The 21,659-nt window shown below is 36.4% G+C and overlaps 1 protein-coding gene and 2 non-coding genes across 3 annotated transcripts in view; all 3 read left to right on the top strand.

Annotated features, from left to right (window-relative positions):
- Positions 1–17,680, top strand: part of LOC144451829 (DNA polymerase epsilon catalytic subunit A-like) — a 38,613-nt gene extending 20,933 nt beyond the window's left edge. The window contains exons 24-48 of the mRNA XM_078142732.1: positions 1,153–1,344; positions 1,831–1,915; positions 2,358–2,476; positions 2,890–3,129; positions 3,826–4,165; positions 4,569–4,665; positions 5,074–5,212; positions 5,961–6,067; positions 6,705–6,833; positions 7,160–7,244; positions 7,641–7,725; positions 8,052–8,212; positions 8,505–8,680; positions 9,094–9,205; positions 9,652–9,806; positions 10,732–10,821; positions 11,318–11,606; positions 12,381–12,488; positions 12,750–12,821; positions 13,584–13,780; positions 14,168–14,306; positions 15,078–15,292; positions 15,775–15,907; positions 16,341–16,450; positions 17,370–17,680. Coding sequence (XP_077998858.1) covers positions 1,153–1,344; positions 1,831–1,915; positions 2,358–2,476; positions 2,890–3,129; positions 3,826–4,165; positions 4,569–4,665; positions 5,074–5,212; positions 5,961–6,067; positions 6,705–6,833; positions 7,160–7,244; positions 7,641–7,725; positions 8,052–8,212; positions 8,505–8,680; positions 9,094–9,205; positions 9,652–9,806; positions 10,732–10,821; positions 11,318–11,606; positions 12,381–12,488; positions 12,750–12,821; positions 13,584–13,780; positions 14,168–14,306; positions 15,078–15,292; positions 15,775–15,907; positions 16,341–16,450; positions 17,370–17,439 — 3,645 coding nt within the window. The 3' untranslated portion in view covers positions 17,440–17,680. The remainder of the gene's footprint in view (positions 1–1,152; positions 1,345–1,830; positions 1,916–2,357; positions 2,477–2,889; positions 3,130–3,825; positions 4,166–4,568; positions 4,666–5,073; positions 5,213–5,960; positions 6,068–6,704; positions 6,834–7,159; positions 7,245–7,640; positions 7,726–8,051; positions 8,213–8,504; positions 8,681–9,093; positions 9,206–9,651; positions 9,807–10,731; positions 10,822–11,317; positions 11,607–12,380; positions 12,489–12,749; positions 12,822–13,583; positions 13,781–14,167; positions 14,307–15,077; positions 15,293–15,774; positions 15,908–16,340; positions 16,451–17,369) is intronic.
- LOC144451881 (small nucleolar RNA U109) lies at positions 766–914 on the top strand. The gene has a single exon (XR_013482312.1). It is a non-coding gene; the product is annotated as a small nucleolar RNA U109 (small nucleolar RNA).
- A 684-nt stretch (positions 17,681–18,364) lies between the features above and the next one.
- On the top strand, positions 18,365–18,436 carry Trnae-uuc (transfer RNA glutamic acid (anticodon UUC)). The gene has a single exon. It is a non-coding gene; the product is annotated as a tRNA-Glu (tRNA).
- Positions 18,437–21,659: the final 3,223 nt, after the last annotated feature.

The following is a 21,659-nucleotide window of genomic DNA, read 5'->3' on the forward strand; positions in this document are numbered from 1 at the left end:
TGCCTTGTAAACCACACCCACTGTCACCTGTAGTCAAATAGACCACACCCACAGTCACCTGTAGTCAAATAGACCACACCCACCAGTCACCTGTTGCCAAATAGACCACACCCACAATCACCTGTAGTCAAATAGACCACACCCACAATCACCTGTAGTCAAATAGACCACACCCACAATCACCTGTAGTCAAATAGACCACACCCACAATCACCTGTAGTCAAATAGACCACACCCACAATCACCTGTAGTCAAATAGACCACACCCACAATCACCTGTGGTCAAATAAACCACACCCACTGTCACCTGTGGTCAAATAGACCACACCCACTGTCACCTGTGGTCAAATAGACCACACCCACAGTCACCTGTAGTCAAATAGACCACACCCACAATCACCTGTGGTCAAATAAACCACACCCACTGTCACCTGTGGTCAAATAGACCACACCCACAGTCACCTGTAGTCAAATAGACCACACCCACAATCACCTGTGGTCACATAAACCACACCCACAGTCACCTATAGTCAAATAGACCACACCCACAATCACCTGTGGTCAAATAAACCACACCCACAGTCACCTGCGGTCAAATAAACCACACCCACAGTCACCTATAGTCAAATAGACCACACCCACAATCACCTGTGGTCAAATAAACCACACCCACAGTCACCTATAGTCAAATAAACCACACCCACCAGTCACCTGTTGCCAAATGCATAGAATGATAGACATGTTGTTGATCACATGATCATCACATGACATGTCAGCTGACTGCTGCCCTCACTGGGCAATGCTACATGTAGCAGTACAGCAGTCATTATATGCTAGATTAATTAAGAAATGAAGATTCAGGGCCACCAGAGCTGTAGTATTACTCTGATTGGTAGTATTCCCTTCATACATGTTACAAGGCCAACATAGCTGTAGTATTACTCTGATTGGTAGTATTCCCTTCATACATGTTACAAGGCCAACATAGCTGTAGTATTTTTATACTCTGATTGGTATAGCATTCCCATTATACATGTTACAGGACCAAGATTATAGCAGATATGACCTCATTGCACTGATGTGACATAATGTTTGTAGTTACTCCTAACCCAAGCTTCAGCCATAACAATTGTTTGTCTTACATCTGTTCAGTTTTTAGGTGATCAGATGGTGAAAGATAAAGGTTTAGCCTGTAAGTTTGTGATAGCAAGGAAACCAGAAGGTGCCCCTGTTACAGAGAGAGCCATACCATTGGCTATATTCCAGACAGAACCTGGTATTATGAAACATTATCTCAAGAAATGGCTTAAATCTTCAGCCATGTCAGACTTTGATATCAGAAGTGTAAGTCTACTGTACGTTTAGAAATGTTTAATATAACTGCCAACATCAGACCATGGACGAATGAAACCTGTTACAAACAGGGAAAGTAAACAACTGAATTGGATAAATAACACTTGGCACAGTGTTACTCTGTAGTGCAATTACAGTGTCAGCAAGGAGAGCATATTGTTTACCCTAGTGCAGTTACTGTGTCAGCAAAGAGAGTTATGTTTACTCTCGTGCAATTACAGTGTCAGCAAAGAGAGCATATTGTTTACTCTAGTGCAATTACAGTGTCAGCAAGGAGAGCATAGTGATTATTCTGTAGTACAATTAGTGATTGTAGCAAATGCTGTATTGGGTTTGTTTTATCATAAGTTTCAGCATTGTATCAAACACTAACATTCACCCCATGGATAATTTATGTCAGATTACAAAGAGTTATGTATTTCCTTATCTAAAGAAAGGCTAACATTGGTTTTGTTTCTCTTTCGACTTGCATTTCAGATTGTGGACTGGGACTATTATATAGAAAGACTTGGTAGTTGTATACAGAAAATCATTACTATTCCAGCTGCTTTACAACAGGTGTGTGTGTGTGTGTGTGTGTGTGTGTGTGTGTGTGTGTGTGTGTGTGTGTGTGTGTGGAGAAATGTACATACGTACGTATGTATGTCTCTATGTATGTATATATGTGTGTATGTGTGTGTACATCTCTGCATGTATGTATGTACATCTATATGTATGTGTGTGTCTGTATGTGCGTATGTATGTACGTGTGCAGTATTTTTCTCTGTTTCTCAGTCTGTATGTGCATACATGCATGTGTAGGTGTGTGTATGCACATGAATGCAAATGTGGTGTAAAGTGTGTGTGTGTGTGTTTGTTTGTATGTATGCATTGTTGTCTTAGTTCAGGTGTGTGTGTTTATGTTGTGTGTTGTGTGTGAACGTATGTCTATCTCTCTACCTTTGATATTATGTTTCTGGAGGTGTACAAGTCTTTGTTATTGCCTTTCTTTTGATTGTAGGTAGCTAACCCTGTACCTAGAGTTCATCACCCAGACTGGCTGCATAAGAAATTATTGGAAAAGAATGACATCTTTAAACAACAGAGAATTAGTGAAATGTTTGCACCAGTACAGAAGAAGAAAGTAAGTGAATGTATGGCTTTATAGCATTTGAGTCTAGTGAAACAATAGTAGATTGTTGTAAAAATTAGAAAGCTCTTGCAAACAGATGCATCTTGATGTCCTTCTTGAATTTATCGACAGTGAATGATGATGGTATACTATTCCATAAGAGGGGTGCTGCTCCCGAGAATGCACGCTTACCAACAACCCAAAATATGTTCACCAAAATTTTAAATACCAATAATAAGACATTTTGAAAAATGTGAAAAACCATTGTCTGGTACAGATATAGGAAAAGTTGGTCCTGAGCAAAATGATAATTCCATCTAATCCGTATGTCTCCACTGATAGGATACTAACGTGAGCACTTGGGATTGAATCATGGGCCTTTAAGACTTGATGTGTTAAAACCTAAATTCCATTCATTGTTTTAGGATGCACAACCTGATATTAATGATGATAATGACACTGGTAATGACATCATGGATATCGAAGACATTGGTAGCAGAAAGCCTAAAGGTGCTCACCAAGGAACATTGCTAGCGACAGTATCCAGGAAACGACAACGTTCAGCAGAGAGTAGTCGTCTCGATAGTCAATCTATAGATGGATCACAACTATGTCAGTCTTGGAGGGATGTCTTAGGACCACCACCATCACTAGGAAAAACAAAGGTAGGAGATGTTAAAGTTATAACCCCCTGACTCCTACCTCAGGTTACCAACAACTCACCACCCTTTTGTTTGGTCCAACCACTCGCCACCCTTTCCTTTGGTTCAACCACTCGCGACCCTTACCTTTGGTCGAACCACTCGCCACCCTTTCCTTTGGTCCAACCACTCGCCACCCTTTCCTTTGGTCCAACCACTCGCCACCCTTTCCTTTGGTCCAACCATTCATCCATACAACACCTCATTCAGTCCAACAAATAATCAACCCCCTTCACTCAAGTGTCACTGGCACCCTTTTATTCCAACCACTCACCACCCGATAACCTTTCCTTCTGTCTAACCACCTGACAACCTTCCATCTGTCCAACCATTCGCCATCCAATTTTTCCTTCAGTCCAACCGCTCACCACCTGATGTTTCCTCCTGTCCAACCACTGACCACCCAACACCCTTTTCTTCAGTCCAACCACATGCCACTGACACTATCTCCTTTGCATTAGGACAAAAAATATTAATATGTCAATTTTATTTTTTTTTGTTTTTTTACACTGGGGGTATAGGCAATCATAACTCATGAATATTCATTGTTCAGCTATGAATACATTATTTCTGTTGACTACCATGATGCAAAAGCCCACAGCAAAGATACCCTATAAATGCACAAGATCAATTTGATGTTTCTTTTTGTTGAATTCACAGGAAGAGAGAAAAGCATGGTTGTTGTACCATAAGAAGAAATGGCAATTGCAAGCCAAACAAAGAAAAGAGAGAAAAAGACGGCGTGTTGATGATGGCGAACCTATAGGTGGTGGTATCATACGTAGTGGTCCAACTACTGGACTGGGTGGTTTTCTACGTAAAACAGCTAGGAGTATTATGGATATGCCATGGCAGATTGTACAGATGTGTGAGATCAGATCATCTGGTGTCTTCAAAGTATGGGCTGTTATTGGCAATGATTTACACGCTATCAAAGTCAATGTTCCCAGAATATTCTACGTCAATCAAAGAACTCCCAAAGAAACCACAGAAGGAGCAAGTAAGTAAATATTTATAGACAAAGGAATTGAAAGTAATATACTTTGTCATGAAGAGTCTTTAGGCCTAAAAAAATAATTGTTTGGTTCCGGTTACCCGACCCTACCTAGCTTTTCACTGCCAACCCTAAACTTTTTAAGTATTTGAGAAAAAAATAATTTGACGTGCCACTGACGCACACAATTGCCAGTGACACACCAAAATTTGATGTTCCTCTATCTCTTACTATGGAGTGACTCACAAGAAATGCCACTTTTTCTCATTTTGACTAACAACAACAAAATTTGGCTATCATTAGAGGGCACACTGGATATAATACATAATGAAATCAACTAGGCATGGACAAGGGTTGACTTGTTACAATAATGACAAACACTGTTCTTTTTCTCTTTTCTGTGTTTTAGTGTGGAGGAGAGTAAATCGATCACTGCCAAGGTCAGCTCCTGTGTTAAATTTATATGAATACTCTGTTCCTGAAGAACTCTACAGGCAACATGCAAAGTGAGTTGCTATGGCGATAGAGATGGCTACTCTGTACCCATGGCTAGTATCAATACAGTAGTCAATGTTTTGAGAGATTTTTTACACTGGGGTATAGGCAATCATGACTCATGAATATTCATATACTCATGAATATTCAGTGTTCAACTTGAATACATTATTTCTGTTGACTACCATAATGCATTAGCCCACAGAAAAGATACCCTATAAATGCACAAGATCAACTTGATGTTTCTTGAAGTCACAAATAATTGTTGGTGATGTAAATTCATGAAATGACTCCAGAACCATAGTTTATGAAAACTTCCTCTTTTTCCTGGAGTGGTGTTTCCCTTAATAAGACATAATTTGTTGTTTATGTACACACAACTAACACCTTACCTCCTATCGTATATTCTATTCTATCAGTGAAATGAATGCTGACCTGTCATCACCTGACATTGATGGTGTATATGAGAGTCAAGTACCATTAGAATTCCGTGCATTATTACAACTTGGTTGTGTTTGTACTGTTAATAAACGATATGCAAGACTTCTTGCTGGAAAGGTTTGTAATACAATATTTATATTAGGATTTACATGGTTCAGATAAGTCATTGAAAGTTTCTACATTTCATATCACATGTAGTCTAGTCCTATACCTGTCAACGTTTTCTATGATCACTATCCTCTCCACGTATAGTCAAACTGATAACTTTGACCAAAAATCTAGTTATATCTCATGTTGGGGAAAGGCTGAACAGTGCATGTCAGTAGTAATCCATCACACACTGACAGACAGTTGTAATTGGTTACTTTATTCCAACAGTTGCTAATTAATCTTCAATTAGAATGGCCATGCTTCATTAAATCATGTGGGGATGCGATGGCGTCATCACATTCATATCAACTCTCCAATACCATTAAACTATCACTGTTGGATGTAAAAACTGAATGTTGTGCTAGAGTAACCAGTTTGACTAGACAGAGGACATGATCGTAGTGTTTATAGGAAACTAGACTCATATCACTAGTACTACTGGAAATTCTTGAAAAATTGAATTAAAAGTAAAGGAACAAATTCTCATGGAAAATTACATTAGCTGGCTTCAAAAACTCAAAAATGATGCTTTAATGGTTAACAAAAGTGTACTTGTTAAAGATATCCCAACTTTAGAAAATCAGCATGCCTTATTTAAATCTCACCTTTCGTTTTCTAGTATTTTCAATATTGTTGAAATTTAAGAAATTGCTTGAGTGCATTTGATCCTTTTTCACAATGAGAATATGACTAAATGATTCTTTTTCTTTTTCAGGAGTCAGAACGATATGAGTTGGAATACTTGGATTTCAAGACATTAGCTCAGTATAACTATCTGAACCCAGGATCAATCAAACGAATATTCTTCTATCACTATGTGTCGTGAGTATTTCAAATATTAGCTTAATATTTCAAATATTGGCTTATAAGATTACAGTGACCATATGGATGACAAATGGACATTATGAGGCATTATGGTAAATAAAGAAAGTTAGAAGCTTCACGCCTATTAAACCGTTGTCCAGGCAATGCCGGGGCAATGTTAACAGGGTGAATCTCTTGACAGTGTTTATTTCCCATGATGCCTCACCCAATTGTGCAGCAAGCCTCTTCTAAGCCAAATTTGCCAATGTCTCTATATTAGAGAGTTCATGTGATTCAAGACTTTTGTACATCCCTTAGCATAAAGAAATGTAAATAAGATGAAGTCAGTCTCACCCTTGTTGCCTTTAAAAATTATTTGATGTAAGAAAACTTGATTGATTGTTGTACTCGCATACCAATGAGCTGATTTGCATATTTGATTTCATTTAAATGTTACCTTTTCTGATCTATAGGACAATAAAGTGATTGTTGCAACTTGTACTTGCATATCAATGAGCTCATTTGCATGATTGATATTTAATGTTACCCTTTCTGATTTACATGGACAATAAAATGATTGTTGTACTCGCATACCAATGAGCTCATTTGCATGATTGATATCATTTAAATTTTTACCCTTTCTGATTTTCTACAGGAACAATAAAATGATGATGGGTATATTCTTCCCAACTTCTGACAAAGCCAGTGTATTTGCTGTGGATACAGTTAGAACTAACCAAATGCCTAATTTATCAGCTATGTATAATGCTGAAAGAAATGCCAGGTGAGACACATTGTGAAATGTTAATGAAATATTTTTTATTCGATTGTAACCATTGAATACATTATCTCTCCTGACTCCCGTGATGCATTAGCCCACATCAAAGATACCCTATAAATGCACATGATCAACTTGATGTTTCTCTGAAATCGCAACTAATTGGAATTGTAGGTGATATAATATCATGAAAGGACTCTCCAGAACTCATAATTTATGAAAATGTCTCTATCTCTTTAAAGTCTGTTGTCATACATTGCTAGTATGTTAAATCAAACTTTGTTTGTATCTCCACAGAGTAAATAACTCAAACTTTGTTTGTATCTCTACAGAGTAAATAAAGGTGATGTAGATGAAGACTTAATACCACCTCCAGACCATACTTTTGAAGTTAGAGTAGAGAAAGATGTCAGACAAGTAAGTAGTCTTTGTCAAGAGTTTTCGCAAATCAAAGGGTGAATGTGAAATAAAAGACTTGTTTTGGGCAGCTTTCACGTTCACATTTATTGTACGTACAATAACAAACATTTTATATATTTCATCACGTCAGTGCAGTAGGGTCATATCTGCTATGCAATTGTATAGGCAGATAGACCTTACTGCACTGATGTGACGATTTATTAAATCTTTTGCAATATTTTATTAAGTTACAAACAAGGACTTGACATATATTGTTTCACATTGATTTTTCAAATAGGAAGCCATGATAAAATTGTTTTATTAATTAAAAATCCAAAAATAAATACCCAATCCTCATCAATATGATTACTTTAAATCATATATAAACTAACTCTGATATTTATTTTATTGTAGGTGTACCGAGCCATAAACCGTTTACTAGTTGCATACAAAGATGAAAAAAGAGGTCCTACCTACATTGCTGTACAGTCTTCATATGGTAAGTAGTTGCAAGGTCCACCCTATGCATTGCTGGCACAAGATGAACTTGATGTTTCTCTGAAATCGCAAGTAATTGTAGGTGATGTAAAATCATGAAATGACTCTCCAGAACTCATAGAAAATGTCTTAATTTCCTACATTGCTGGCACAAGATCAACTTGATGTTTTTTCTGAAATTGCAACTAATTGTAGGTGATGTAAAACCATGAAATAGGTCTCCAGAACCCAAAATTTATGGAAATGACTTCATTTCCTGGAGTGGTGTTCCTCTTTAACCTGAAGTCAGTCATTATAATCATTAAGTCCATTTTTTTTATGTTACAGATAATCAACAATTAATCAGCAATGTGTCGTCATTTGAAGATTTCCCCATTGTTCGTATCCATGTCAACGACTCTGATTCTCTCTACAATGTGTTAGATTGGCAACGACAGGGATCAAGGAGATTGCTTCAGCATTATTTGAATGCTGATGTTCTATTGGCTGTAAGTTCTAAATAAAATTAAAGTTTACCACATTTTATCATTTGGCTTGACAAAAATCTTACTAATGTTGGTATATTTTATCGTCTGGGTCAACAAATATTTTACTAAATCTGAATATCCTTACATCTGCCAACTTTAGTAAATTCCACATTGTACTGTAAATCACAGATTGAACTACATGCATTCATTAGCCCTTCTCTTCCACTGTCAAAGAGCTGGATAAGATTTGTCCATTTGTACATCCATCAACTTAACAACTGACTCAATTAATATACATGTTATGTTTTCACAGAATTACTTAGAGCAATGTCGATACTTCCATGTCCCATTGGGTAACTTAGCAGCAGACCCAGGTGTGTTTGGTTTAGATCTCTTCTTTGCAAGACATCTACAGAAACATGGTAATCTGTTATGGTCATCACCTACAGAGAGACCAGATCTTGGTGGCAAAGAGGCTGATGATAACAGGTGAGAGGATCTATCACACAATGCCAGCAATATGCCTAGTGATGATGTTAGAATTGTTAAGAGTGGTCGGCTTGGAATCTGCAAGTCATTGGTTAGGAGCTGTCCTCTGTCATATGTTTCTCAATATCCAAGTCCATGGGCAAGGTTTGAACCATGATTGTGACCCAGCCTAGCTGTATGATTGGGGACCTGTAGGACAGAGATTGTTATGTGAGGAGTTTAATCCTATGTTTTTACATAGGCTGCAATGGATTGTATGCTCCCTAGGGAGTTGAGAAAGTATGAACGGCAATTGTGCCACTATAGGTCCATGCCATGTGCAATTATTGTGAAGGGGAGTGGGAAAGTTGTACATAAACTCACATTATTTTGTCACATATGATATATTTACATACTCTGTATTTTTTTTACAGACTTGTGACAGAGTTTGAAGAGACAAGTGTAGCAGTCAATAACCCAGGATGTTATCCATTTGTTTGTATAGAATTAGATATCGCTAGTTTGGCTGTTAATACTTTACTCCAGGTAATCTATTATCTATATTGTCAGGAATATAAAGTTGGTCTCAGATTCAGAATCAGATTCACATTGGAGGACAATATGAGGCCAGTCTCGTATTGAGTGTCAGGTTGTCGCATATTTCGAAAAATCACGATTGATATTGACACTATATGATAACACACTTTTGTGTAAAACAAACGATTGTTTCCTCATTTGCATATCATTTGAATACAAGTATGCAATAAACGTTTTCGGTATTACACTGCAGTGTAAATACCACTAGTATGCAAGTGCTCCGGTGCAAGTAATCTCTGGTACATACATGTATGTACTTTTGTATAATATCTTTATCTTTTCAACTCTCATATAGTATCATATTCATTGTCTCATACCTCCATCTCATGTATTTTCTTAAACTTTACTTTTTCACTATACAGTCATAATATATTGTGATTTCCTTTGTTTTTTAGTCCCATCACATTCATGAAATGGAGGGTGGATCGGGTAGTATAGCATTTGATGCAATCCCACAAGCTTCATTAGAAGACATGGTAACAGCTGGTACTAGTGGTACATCATATCTGTCTAGTTATGATGAAACAGCTCTGTGTTCTACTGCATTGAAGTAAGTACTTGTATGTGACATGTGTGTTGAAGTACCTGTAATACAATAGTATTAAGTACCTGTAATACAATAGATGCATTGAAGTAAGTACCTGTATGTGACATGTGTTCGGTACAACCAGTGACAAGCAAGCATTTACAAGGAGAACTTGTTACAAAGAGGGTAAAAAAATAAAAGGAATTGGATTTGATTGACACTTCATGTTTGGCAGTACAGAGACAAGTATTACATTCCATCATTTGACAAGAACAGTTGTATAATTATGTTGAACGACCAGGGTATAAATGCCATATTTTTGTTTTTGTTCAACTTAGCTTGTGCATGGTATAATATACCATATTCCATTTCCCCTCTTTGGAGCTATTTTCACAAGAAATGTCACACAGGATAGAGCCCCAGATTAAGGGAACTGAGGGCAAAAACTTTGATCAAGGATGTATATGAGTCAATAAAATACCTAAAACAAACCCAGAACATTCTTGAAAATTACTATCATAAACTGATAAACAGAACTATTCACACTAGCAAAGAATGTCTTTAACTTTAGCATTAAAGCACTAATCATACAGGGCTAAACCTTTGTGGTTGTCATTTCCTTGCTGCCAAATAGCACTCCTAGTGGCCAAACTATACAATCTTTTGTTTTTCTAATTAGCACTCCTAGTGGCCAAACTATACAATCTTTTGTTTTTCCAAATAACACACCTAGTGGCCAAGCTATACAATTTTTGTTTCTTTCATAACTGGAATATGGTATTTAGAATGTATATAAAAGATGTTTGTTTACCATCCTATTTGTAAACACAAATGTATTTTATCAGAAGTATAAACTACAGGAGTAACTGAACTAGGATTCCTACATGTACACAGGATTATAAAATTATCTATCGCAATAATCTTAGAATATATTTTATTTGTTTGTTAGAATCATGAAGGGCATGGTACATGGATGGCTACGTGATGTTACTACATACAACAATGTATTCGCTGACTATCAGATAATGCAGTTCTACAGGTAGGTTCAACCAATAGGGAACTTGCAAACCCGCCATGTTGAATGTTGCATCATGGGAAATGTGATTATAAATACTAATCAATTAGCATTGTTAACAATGTTGATACATTTTTTTGTAACCACAAATAATCAATTCATACTTACCCTAACCATTGTGTGAGGTTTATTTTATCGGTAGCTCCAGATTAGGTATTACAATAACCATCGATAGTCCCATAGTCCTTTGCATCTGAGCATGCTCAGTCTGGATTGCAAGTTCCCTATTTCTATCAACCCCTGATTAGTGAATGATAAAAAATCCCTAAAAAGCTGTTACTGCAAGCATTTCCTGTAATAGAATATTTGACCAGAACATAATGGATACTATCATTAAATGCATTCACCAGGTCAGTAAAACATAATGTAACTTGTTAGTCAAACACATATTATCGATTTATAAAATGTATCTACTAAGAATCCAATCTAATGAAGCTTCATTTCTGTCACTTTTTTTCAGATGGCTTCGATCACCTGGTGCCTTGTTGTATGACCCTGCCCTGCGTCGTACCATGCATAACTTAATGCAGAAGTTATTTCTTCAGCTGGTTGCGGAATTCAAACGACTTGGCTCCACAATTGTGTACGCTAACTTTAATAGGATTATCATCTGTACAAAGAAACGACGTATTGTTGATGCATTAGCCTACGTAGAGTACATCACTAATAGTATTAAATCCAGAGAGTTATTTCACAGTATAGATATCACATTTCAACAATGCTGGGAACATCTTATGTGGCTAGATCCGGTATGTAGTTGTATTATATAGTTTTCAGGGTTCAGTACGGCTGAACTAAGGTTTGGTAATGGTTTAGGTATGGTGAAGTGTATTAAGTGATTGTGTGTGTGTGTGTGTGTGCGTGCATGTGTGTGTGCTGTTGGGTTGGTGGGCATGTGTGCATGTAAATGAACAACATAGTCAAAAGTATGGCTGAACTAATTTTGGTAGTGGTTTAGGCATGGTGTAGTGCAAGTGTGTATGTTTGTGCGTGCGTGCAGGCGGGTTGGTGTGTAGGTAAGTGAACAACATAGTCAAAAGCTACAAGCATTCTGTGTCTCTATGCACAGATATGTGAATGACTGCAAGTTGCAGTCCAAAGCTGTGCAATCAATTGCCTTTGTATTTGGTGGATGTTTACTTGGGCAGGGTTTTTACTTACTAGGTAGGGTGTCTAGTTCAATTAGGGATATTGTTCAAATCAAAATGATTGCACATTAGATGTAAATTGTATGTACATCAAACTGACAAGTACTTATGTCTGTCTGAGTAGTGGAATGGACTCATTGCTGTAAAGTTAATCGGTTTTTTTCCCACCTTGTATTTTTTTTTGTGTACATACAAATACAACCCTGGTAGAAAGAGGATGAACCCAGTGCCCATAATTCCTACCTCAGCCTAACTATGGCAGGAAAACTACCAGAATGGCCAGTAAAACTGACCTGTAAGATTTTCTCAACAGTAGTTAACTGACCAGTAAGATTTTCTCAATAGTGAAATGGATTATCATTTTTTGATCATCAGGCAAACTATGGTGGTATCAAGGGAAAACTACCAGAATCAGAGATGGATGATGAGAAAGAAGATGAAACTGAGACAGACATGACTGAAGAGAATGATACAGAAGAAGAGGTCAGAGTAAAAAATATAAGTTGACATTCTAGACTAAAAAAATAACAAGGTTGTTATCTTTTATTTTTAGAATGTGAAAATATATCTATGTCATCATTACTATTTTATTCAGGTGAATGTCAGTTAAAATATACTTGTTATGTATGTATTTGTCACCATACTTGTAAATAAAGTACTGTCTATCCAAAATGTATTATTGTGTGTTGTCCTGCCAGTCATTAATATTGTTATATATCTGGTCTTTGTTTATTACATTTACAGAGTGAAGTTGAGATGAATTGGAATATTATGCATTACTTACCACAGGCTGGTGCTTGTCAAACCAACTTTAATGTAAGTCTGTTCACATACTCTCAAAACGAGTTAAATTTTGCAGTACACTCCTGGAGTAATGACTCAAGCAGTGAGGAACGATTACTCACAGAGAGCCCATAGTTGCTATGCCTGGTAGGGTCAGGGTGACTCTGGGATAGACTGTAGACTGACTTTGCAGTATCACAAGATGGGTTTGATTTTGGGGTACACTCCAGGAGGGAGTAAAGACTCAAACAGTCAGGGACGATTAACTCACACACAGCCCCATAGTTACTATACTTTGCCAAGTCTGGGTGGCAATAAATTATTGAGTGACATCCTTCCACAGCAATGTCATAGCAAGCATACAGCATAGCCCTATAGTGTACTATGTATAATTGTGTGATGTGTCTGTATGTGTATAGTTGTGTATAAAAAATGTTGACAGCAACTTCCAGTATAAAAAATGTAAAAAGAAGTCTGTTCACTATAAGTAGCCATATTTGGAGGACAATGGCGACAATTTCCATCTCCCCTATCATAACTGGAGGAAAGTGGCAACAAACTAACAATGTCCACCTACCCTATCATAACCAGAGGAAAGTGGTAACAAACTAACAATGTCAATCAACCCTATCATAACCAGAGGAAAGTGGCAACAAACTAACAATTTCCATCTACCCTATCATAACCAGAGGAAAGTGGCAACAAACTAACAGTGTCCATCTACCCTATCATAACCAGAGGGAAAGTGGCAACAAACTAACAATTTCCATCTACCCAATCATAATTTGCTTTTAGATGATAGTGGCAGGCTATATCCTAGCTGTATACCAACATTCTGTGGAAGAGCAGAGACGACATACCCCAGGTAACACACCAATACGTCGCCGTGGCAACAGCCAAACACAAAAGGTAGTGGATACAGGAACCACACCAAGTACTGTTAGTTTCGCTCAAGATCTCGTCTCGGGAGAATTATCACAAAGATTATTTGGGTAAGAATCAACTCTCAAATTATTTTGCTGTATGTTAAAATAAAATTACTGAGTAAGATTGTGGAAACTAAACAGTTGACAAGCTAGCAATTTCCCCTAGTATACATAAATCACATAAAAACCTCAAGTAAGAAATATCAACCAATTCTACAACTGAATTTGATTTTCTTGAAACATACTTATCAAACGGGAACAGATTTCTCAAAGTGGCTGTACAGACTTCCCTTGGCCTCATGTAGATGGTGACATGAAAGGATACACCCCCCCCCCCCCCCCGTACTTGGGCTATTCTATTTCATGAAGGGGATTTCACTACTATAAATTGAGGGGCATGTCACTTCCAATCATGCTGACATTGATGTTTCATTAACATTGTGTACTTGGCAGGATAACCGTTAAAATCCTGAAGAAAGTGAGTGGTAACCAAAGCAACCATGGCAATGCAGCAGCTGAGTTTCCAAGGTTACCAGGTTCTCATCTTCCTCTTAGTAACCCAGCTTTGGAATTTATCAAGGCAGTGTGTAAGGTAGGTAGGATGATATTGTGAACACAGTACAAACATTAATATTAGTTTATACCATGCTGAATTATCAAGTCATCTCCATTCTCAACCCTTGAAAACACCAAGCTGATTTTCATGTATGAAGCACGCCCTCACATGGCCAAAAATTACCATTTATAATTGTAACTTCTTGTAGCATTATTAGGTTTTCTGTTCCATTCTCAACCCTTGACACAATGTTGATTTTCATGTGTGAAGGACACCCTCACAAGGCCAAATATTGTAATCATATTGTAACTTACTAATCAATCAGAAAGCTCTTTTTTTATTGGTGATAAACCACACCATATATGGCAAAAAAAAGGTTCACACACTATACATAGATGCATAATAACTATAAAAATAAAATAGCATTACATGGCAAGTTCATCTAATCTAATCTAATCTAATCTAATTTTCTTATATAGTGCATTCCATATAACTATCACAACGCGATTTACAAAAACAGACTCAAGCAATAGTCTTATTGAAGAAATAGGTCTTAAGACCTGATTTAAATCTCCACAATTTTCAGGACCTGCAATAGCATTTTACCTCGTGCTAGAGGGTCAAAATAGAACAAGAAGGTTGACTTATTCTTCCACACACATCTATAGTAATGCATGTTTAGCGTATGATGTGGAAGTTGGTGTGTCAACCAAGAAATCGAATAGTTATTTTTATGACACACCTAGGTGGTAGAATTCTACTACAGAGCATTCAGATGTGTATTATTTGACTTTTGATGTCCTCCAGGTGTTGGCATTGGACTCCAATATTACAATCCAGGTGACTAAATTGAAGCGAGATTTATTAAAACTGATTGGAGTGGGTGAGTTTGCCGAGGAATCAACATGGGTAGACCCTTGTCTTTCCTACGTCCTACCAGAGGTCATTTGTAAAGTCTGTAATCACTGCCGAGATCTGGATTTGTGTCGAGATCCATTACTTGTACAAGATGAGAACACAGTGTAAGTACACTTTTAAGTTTAGACTTAACGAAAATAATTGTGCAGTTCTGATTACACTCAGTTTTAGAATAGGTGGAGTAGGTAGATTTTTCATATATGAATGTCTAGTTCAGGTAGTTATGTTGTCCTTTGTTTTCCATATAGTCTCTTTCTTCTCATCAGATGTACAGCCATTACAGATTGGAAGAACAGTTTTATATTTCTTTTCAAGTCAATTTTTGCAATTTTATTATTTTTTCTCTCAAAATATGTATCAAAAAAAATGTAAGGTCGGCAGTAAAAAATTAGGTGGGGTTGGGTAACTGGAATGAAACAATTTTTTTTGTTTAGGCCTTACTCATAAATATTTTCATTCAACTTGCACAAGCTGCAACTTTTTTTCATCAAGTACAAACCAAAGATATATTCACTAAAAATTGGTCAGTTGTTTACAGTTTTCTCTGTTTCATTTTTTAATCTGTTGATGTGAATTTGTCTTACAGAGCTGTATGGCAATGTATACAATGTAATAGTGAGTATGATGTGAGTGGTATAGAGAGAGGACTAATTGAAGCCGTACAGAGGTTGTCAATGGCATACACTTTACAAGATCTGACATGCAAGAAATGTACAATGGTAAGTTTGGCTTGAAACAACTGCAGAATGGCAGGTCTCAAACTGAATTTTTTTACCGACGTATTTGTGTATGTATGTATGTATGTATGCATACATATATGCATATATACGTACATACATAGGTGGGAAAAAAATTCATTTATATATTTACATATATATAAATAGATATATATATATATATATTATAACCCAAACCAGGGCTATACAAGATACTGTAATATTGATGGGTGGTTGTTCATTTCCCACCATTTACTGGAACATCATCAACTTCCAAGGGACATACAATATTAGGTGTGGCATAGTGTGTGTTATTCCCCCGCTACGGAAATGTTTTACGAGAGGGCGCTATACTCCCCACTTCTGCTTCACATCGTGAAATTGGCAATTGTCATCACACTCTTCATGTATGTATCTTGACTCTATTGTGTTACAGATCAAAGCCCGTAATATGCCACTACACTGTGAGTGTGCTGGTGATATGGACGTTACAATGTCAGTTGGTGTCTTTGCTGAGAGAATGAAAGTATTCAGGAACATAGCTGAGTAAGTCTTTGATTAAGAAAACATTTTTGTCAAATATGTAGAAATGTTTATACATATTGAACCCCATTGTTGTAGGCACCACACTGCTGCCCATGACAAAAGAATACAACTTTAACTTATATATTCCTCTCAAAAAAAATCTTAAAGTTTTGTTGTTACTTTACTCAAGAACAGAAAACACATTCTCAATTAAAATCAAGAAAAAATTAAGGGTCACCATGGCAATATTTAAATGAGGTAACATAAAAATCAAAATGATCTTTGAAATGGACCATTTTAGACTAATGTTGCTGCTGAATACTGTGTTCACTGTGCTGGGAAAATATATAAACGATTGTGATTTCCCAAGAAGTGAGGATCCTTTTTTTTTCGTTGTTACAAAATGACTCAGAACAAACTGTGATATGGTAAAGTTTGGAAAGAATTAAAGAGCACATTAGATGTTAACTCCACATACTGTGTTTATTTGGATACATATATGTTGACTTAGGCCTTACAAAAAAATTGTTTGGTTCTGGTTACCCGACCCCACTTAGTTTTTCACTGCCGACCCTAAAAAATTTTTCACATATTCAAGAAAAACATAATAAAATTGTGAAGTCTCCCAGGAAATAGTGGATGCGGAAACTGACATCAACTTAAAAAGACAATATAAAATTGTTCTTCCAATCTGTAATGGCTGTACATCTGATGAGAAGAAACCAATAACACAGAGACTATTTGGAAAACAATGGAGAACATAAGTACCTGAACAAGACACTCGCATATGAAAAAAAATATATATATAAAAAATAAAATATAAAATCTCCCTACCCTGTCTATTCTAAAATTGAGTGTAATCAGAACCACACAATTTTTATTTCCGTTAGGCCTTACCATGGACAAACCTGAAACTGTGTTTTTATATTTGATTTTACAGACACTACAAAATGCATTGTCTAGAAGAAACAGTCACGTGGATCCTACAGATGAATCCAACCATCAGATAGTCTCAGTAACACGCAACATCAAGAAATCTCTGATAATGTCATGTATTATCAAATGTTTGCTACTATTACTAAAGATTATCAACATAAATGCAAACCCATGGATTAAGTGCGCACTGAAAATATCAACCACATTATCAAGTATTTGCTGACATTATCAAAGATTATCAACATAAACACCAACCCATGGATTAAATGTGCACTGAAAATATCAACCACATTATCAAGTATTTGCTGACATTATCGAAGATTATCAACACAAACATGTGCATGATAATATCCATTAAATTATCAAGTATTTGCTGATAATATCAAAATTATCAAGACATTAATGATGTGGATTTTGGGGAGAGTGGGAGTTGTTTAGTTTTGCCAGATAGCTTAGTGGAAATCTGGAAGACAAGATAGTGTAAAGATACATTGAAATCAATGATGAAATATGTCTATTTTTGGATGGATTTAACTTTATAGACAAAGTGTTTACTTTGAACACCCAATAAAACCTTAAATTACATTTAAAAAATGTTTACTTTGTGTTTGAATACATCATAAATTATATCTGTCCTCATTTAGTACTGTGTTATTTGTTGTTGTTGTTGTTGTTGTTGTTGTGAAATTCCAAATGATAGGATTTCACCTTCACCAAAGGTTAATCTGTTCTTATTTAAAGTCGGGAGAATGTGTATGCTCAGCCAGAATTTTGAATTTAATACCTATAATGTGTCTGTCACTCTGTCTGTCTGTCTGTACGTGTGTGTGTATGTATATATATATATATGTATATAACACAGTATCAAGCAAGATACACAGGGGCCGTTACACAGTGTTTCATGCTGTTGCGATCATCAGACGACAAAATAGATTGATACAACTCGATGAGAATACATTATACGAAGTTTTATAAACTAAAATTAAACCATATATAATATCCCATGTGGTCTAGTGGTTAGGATTCGTGGCTTTCACCCACGCGGCCCGGGTTCGATTCCCGGCATGGGAATGTCATTCTTTTGCTATACAAACGCAATACGAAAGACGTAAATAGACAACCGCATGCGTCTGAATGTATAAAACTATATAACTTTCTTAAATGCTATGTGCTTTGGCTGTGTTTTTTATTTTATTTCGTTGCCACGAGGTAGAAGTATTGCTACATTAACAGCAAGTGAAAAAACGTCTTCCAGACCGTGACGGAAGCATGTCAAATTCTGGTGTTGAAACGCAATTCTAAAATTAAACGTGCTTTCCTCCGGACTTGTTGATTATAAAAGACCGCAAATTGAAACAATCTTTTAAAGTGAATTTTTATTTTATTTTTACGCACAAATTGTGAAACCGGCAGATAAAAGAAATGGTCAAGACACTTTCAATAACTGTTTTTATAGAATAGGGATAAGATCGCTCTGTCAACCTCAAAAGAAATTTTAGTTTTCTCATAGAAACGTTCACCTTCTTCACAATAGCATTTGTCATCAAGAATTGAACCAACTTGAAGGTAGATGTATTTTTATTCTATTTTGTACAGATCTCCTGTGATCGATAATCAGGTCTTTTGTTTTGGTGACATTTAAATTGAAGAATGAGTTATCACATGTACATCAGTTCACAAAATTAATGGACATCAAACACACCTGTATGTGGTCACCAATTGGCCAATCAGGTTTGAGGATGTGTTCACAAATTAGCAAGTCATTGTGAGCAGCAGGCCAGTGATTGGCTTATCCATATTAAGCACGTGACACTTATCGAACACGTGTTTACATAAATTTTGTCATTTCCCTCCGAAAGCACGTTTGTAGTGTACCGTCGTACGTTCACTTGTACCTTACGGAGATTGTAAAGATGGTAATTTATTATGGCTTCGCTACGATTTCGGGGATAGACTGGTGAGTAAAATTCAAACTTCATGACCTCTACAATTTGATACAATAATTGAATTCGTCCACAAGGTCAGAAATCGACTTGGCGTGCCTCTAAAACCTACACGATTTCACTGACCACTAAGTTGTCATTCTCGTTCCTCTGTTTCAAAGTTAGATTTTTAGCCAGGGTCCTTACGAATTGGACCTTCTTAGGCTTCTACATCATTTCATGAACAATCAATGCAGTTGTAATACATCATACATGCTACATGTAATACGTGTTCCAAAATCTGTATCGTATTCTCATTTGTTTTCGGATAGAACGTTCTCTCGGTTTATCAACTTCTCCAATTGTCAATACTAACGAAAACTACCTTCAAGTTAGGGACATCATTTCAAGTACCATTGTTCTAACACCTGCATGTTTTTGGTGTACAGCCTTGTATGGTCGCCAAGTCAATTCAAGTTAATCAAGTTTATATTCTTTGTAGCTCTGTTGTAAGCATAGTATGGGCATTGAAGTTTACTATGAATTAACGATGCTCAGTGTTGGATGCAATAATTAGAGGGTCGAGTTTTTTGTGTTTTGGGGACTTTTTAAAGAGGCCATGTGGATGAAGATTGGGTATTTATATTGGATTTATAAAACAATTTTATCATCATGATGACTTGCTACTTATAAAGTTAATGTGAAACAACCTGACCAAGTCTGTGTTTATATGTCATTACATTGTCAAAAACTATTTTAAAAATGTGCTACAAAGTTTGTTATTGTACGTACAATAACAAACATCGTACACATTTATCAACCTTTGCAATTTATTGAGTCTCAAACAAAGACTTGGTCTATGTTGTTTCACATTGATTTTTCAAGTAGGAAACCATGATAAAATTGTTTTATGAATTTTGAAATCAAAAATAAATACGCAATCCTCATCCATATGGACATTTCAAGTTCCGGATTTGCACTAACAAACCCCAGAAGAATAAAAACGCTCAAAAATGACGAACTCAGACAGAAAAAAGTAATTATGCTACAGCAATTGCATCTAGGTTTGTGACATAATGCGTATTAACCGTATTATATATCTTGAAGCTTTATCTCGTTATTACGTTCGAATAATGGCATATCTGGATATTTCACCGGACAAGTGCACTTATTAAACACATGTCGATGCAAAGATGTTCATTTAGCATGAACAGTTGGGCATCTTCACCCATCTCCCAGACGAGTATGATATGCAAATTGAAGGGGATGAAGAATACGTTTATCTTCGGTGTACTCTTCGACCATTGTAGAGAATGTGCACTACAGCACGTTAGTGTTTTCAACACTTCATTGACATGATCTTCTAATGTGTGTTTTTCTTCACTCGGAGCATGCGACAACTCCATGTGTCGACAGTGTGTGTTTTCACATTTGTAGGTGATGCTGAATGCGCAGACTCATGCACCACGTGACAGAGCGTACTTCAGACGTGAATTCGGGGGTTTCCCTACCTGGCCTATTTTTGGTGTAAATATGACATCGGTATTTTACGTCCCAATACAATAGGGTCGTACTTGTACACGGGCAATGTACACTGTTTACAGTCGAATGAGATTAGGGCGTAAATTATAGACTTTTAAATATACTCGACATTACTCATACTTGTACTACGATTTCCAAAACTGTCACCAGTCTAGGAACAATACCTTACATGTGGACGAAGTGCTGTATCATGTATGTGATTAATGGAATTGTTGACTTAGCTTAAACACACAATATCCAAAATTACTGATATCATAATCCCGACATGACAGACTCGGAAGAATAGAATAAAATATCAGTTTGATATTATTTTAGGCATTGACTTCCAAATACAATGAGGTGATTATTGTTTACTGTAATCTATGGATTGAACTTCGATCCCGGACGTCAGTTTGATCTAGTCTTGCAAGATGTATCAACCAATCTGTGATACGAATTTGTTAACTGCACAGAAGCGACATTTTGTTGTTCTTAAATGTTAAGCCATAATGTACGAAATATCGGAAATTTCCTTTACCTAGCAACATTTAAATGCATGGGGAGGAGAGGGGGGGAGGGGGTTGCGTGAATAGAGAATGGTTGACAATTGTCGGTAACAAATGTCCCTGTAAATCAAAGTTCTTCGATTCTCTCCAAAAAACTTTGCCGTGTGAAAACTTGTTCTGGTCCGTTTGGAACAACGAAATTTAGGTGTTCGCTATCTTCTTTGCAAGGAAATCGCCAATTTTTTCATTTTCCCATAGAGTTAAAACAGTATTCGGCGGCCATAGGTCTAAATGGATATTAAAATGACTAAACTTTGATATCACTTTGACCTCTATTTTATCAAT

Source organism: Glandiceps talaboti, chromosome 21 (assembly GCF_964340395.1).
Source record: "Glandiceps talaboti chromosome 21, keGlaTala1.1, whole genome shotgun sequence".
Lineage (NCBI taxonomy): Eukaryota > Metazoa > Hemichordata > Enteropneusta > Spengelidae > Glandiceps > Glandiceps talaboti.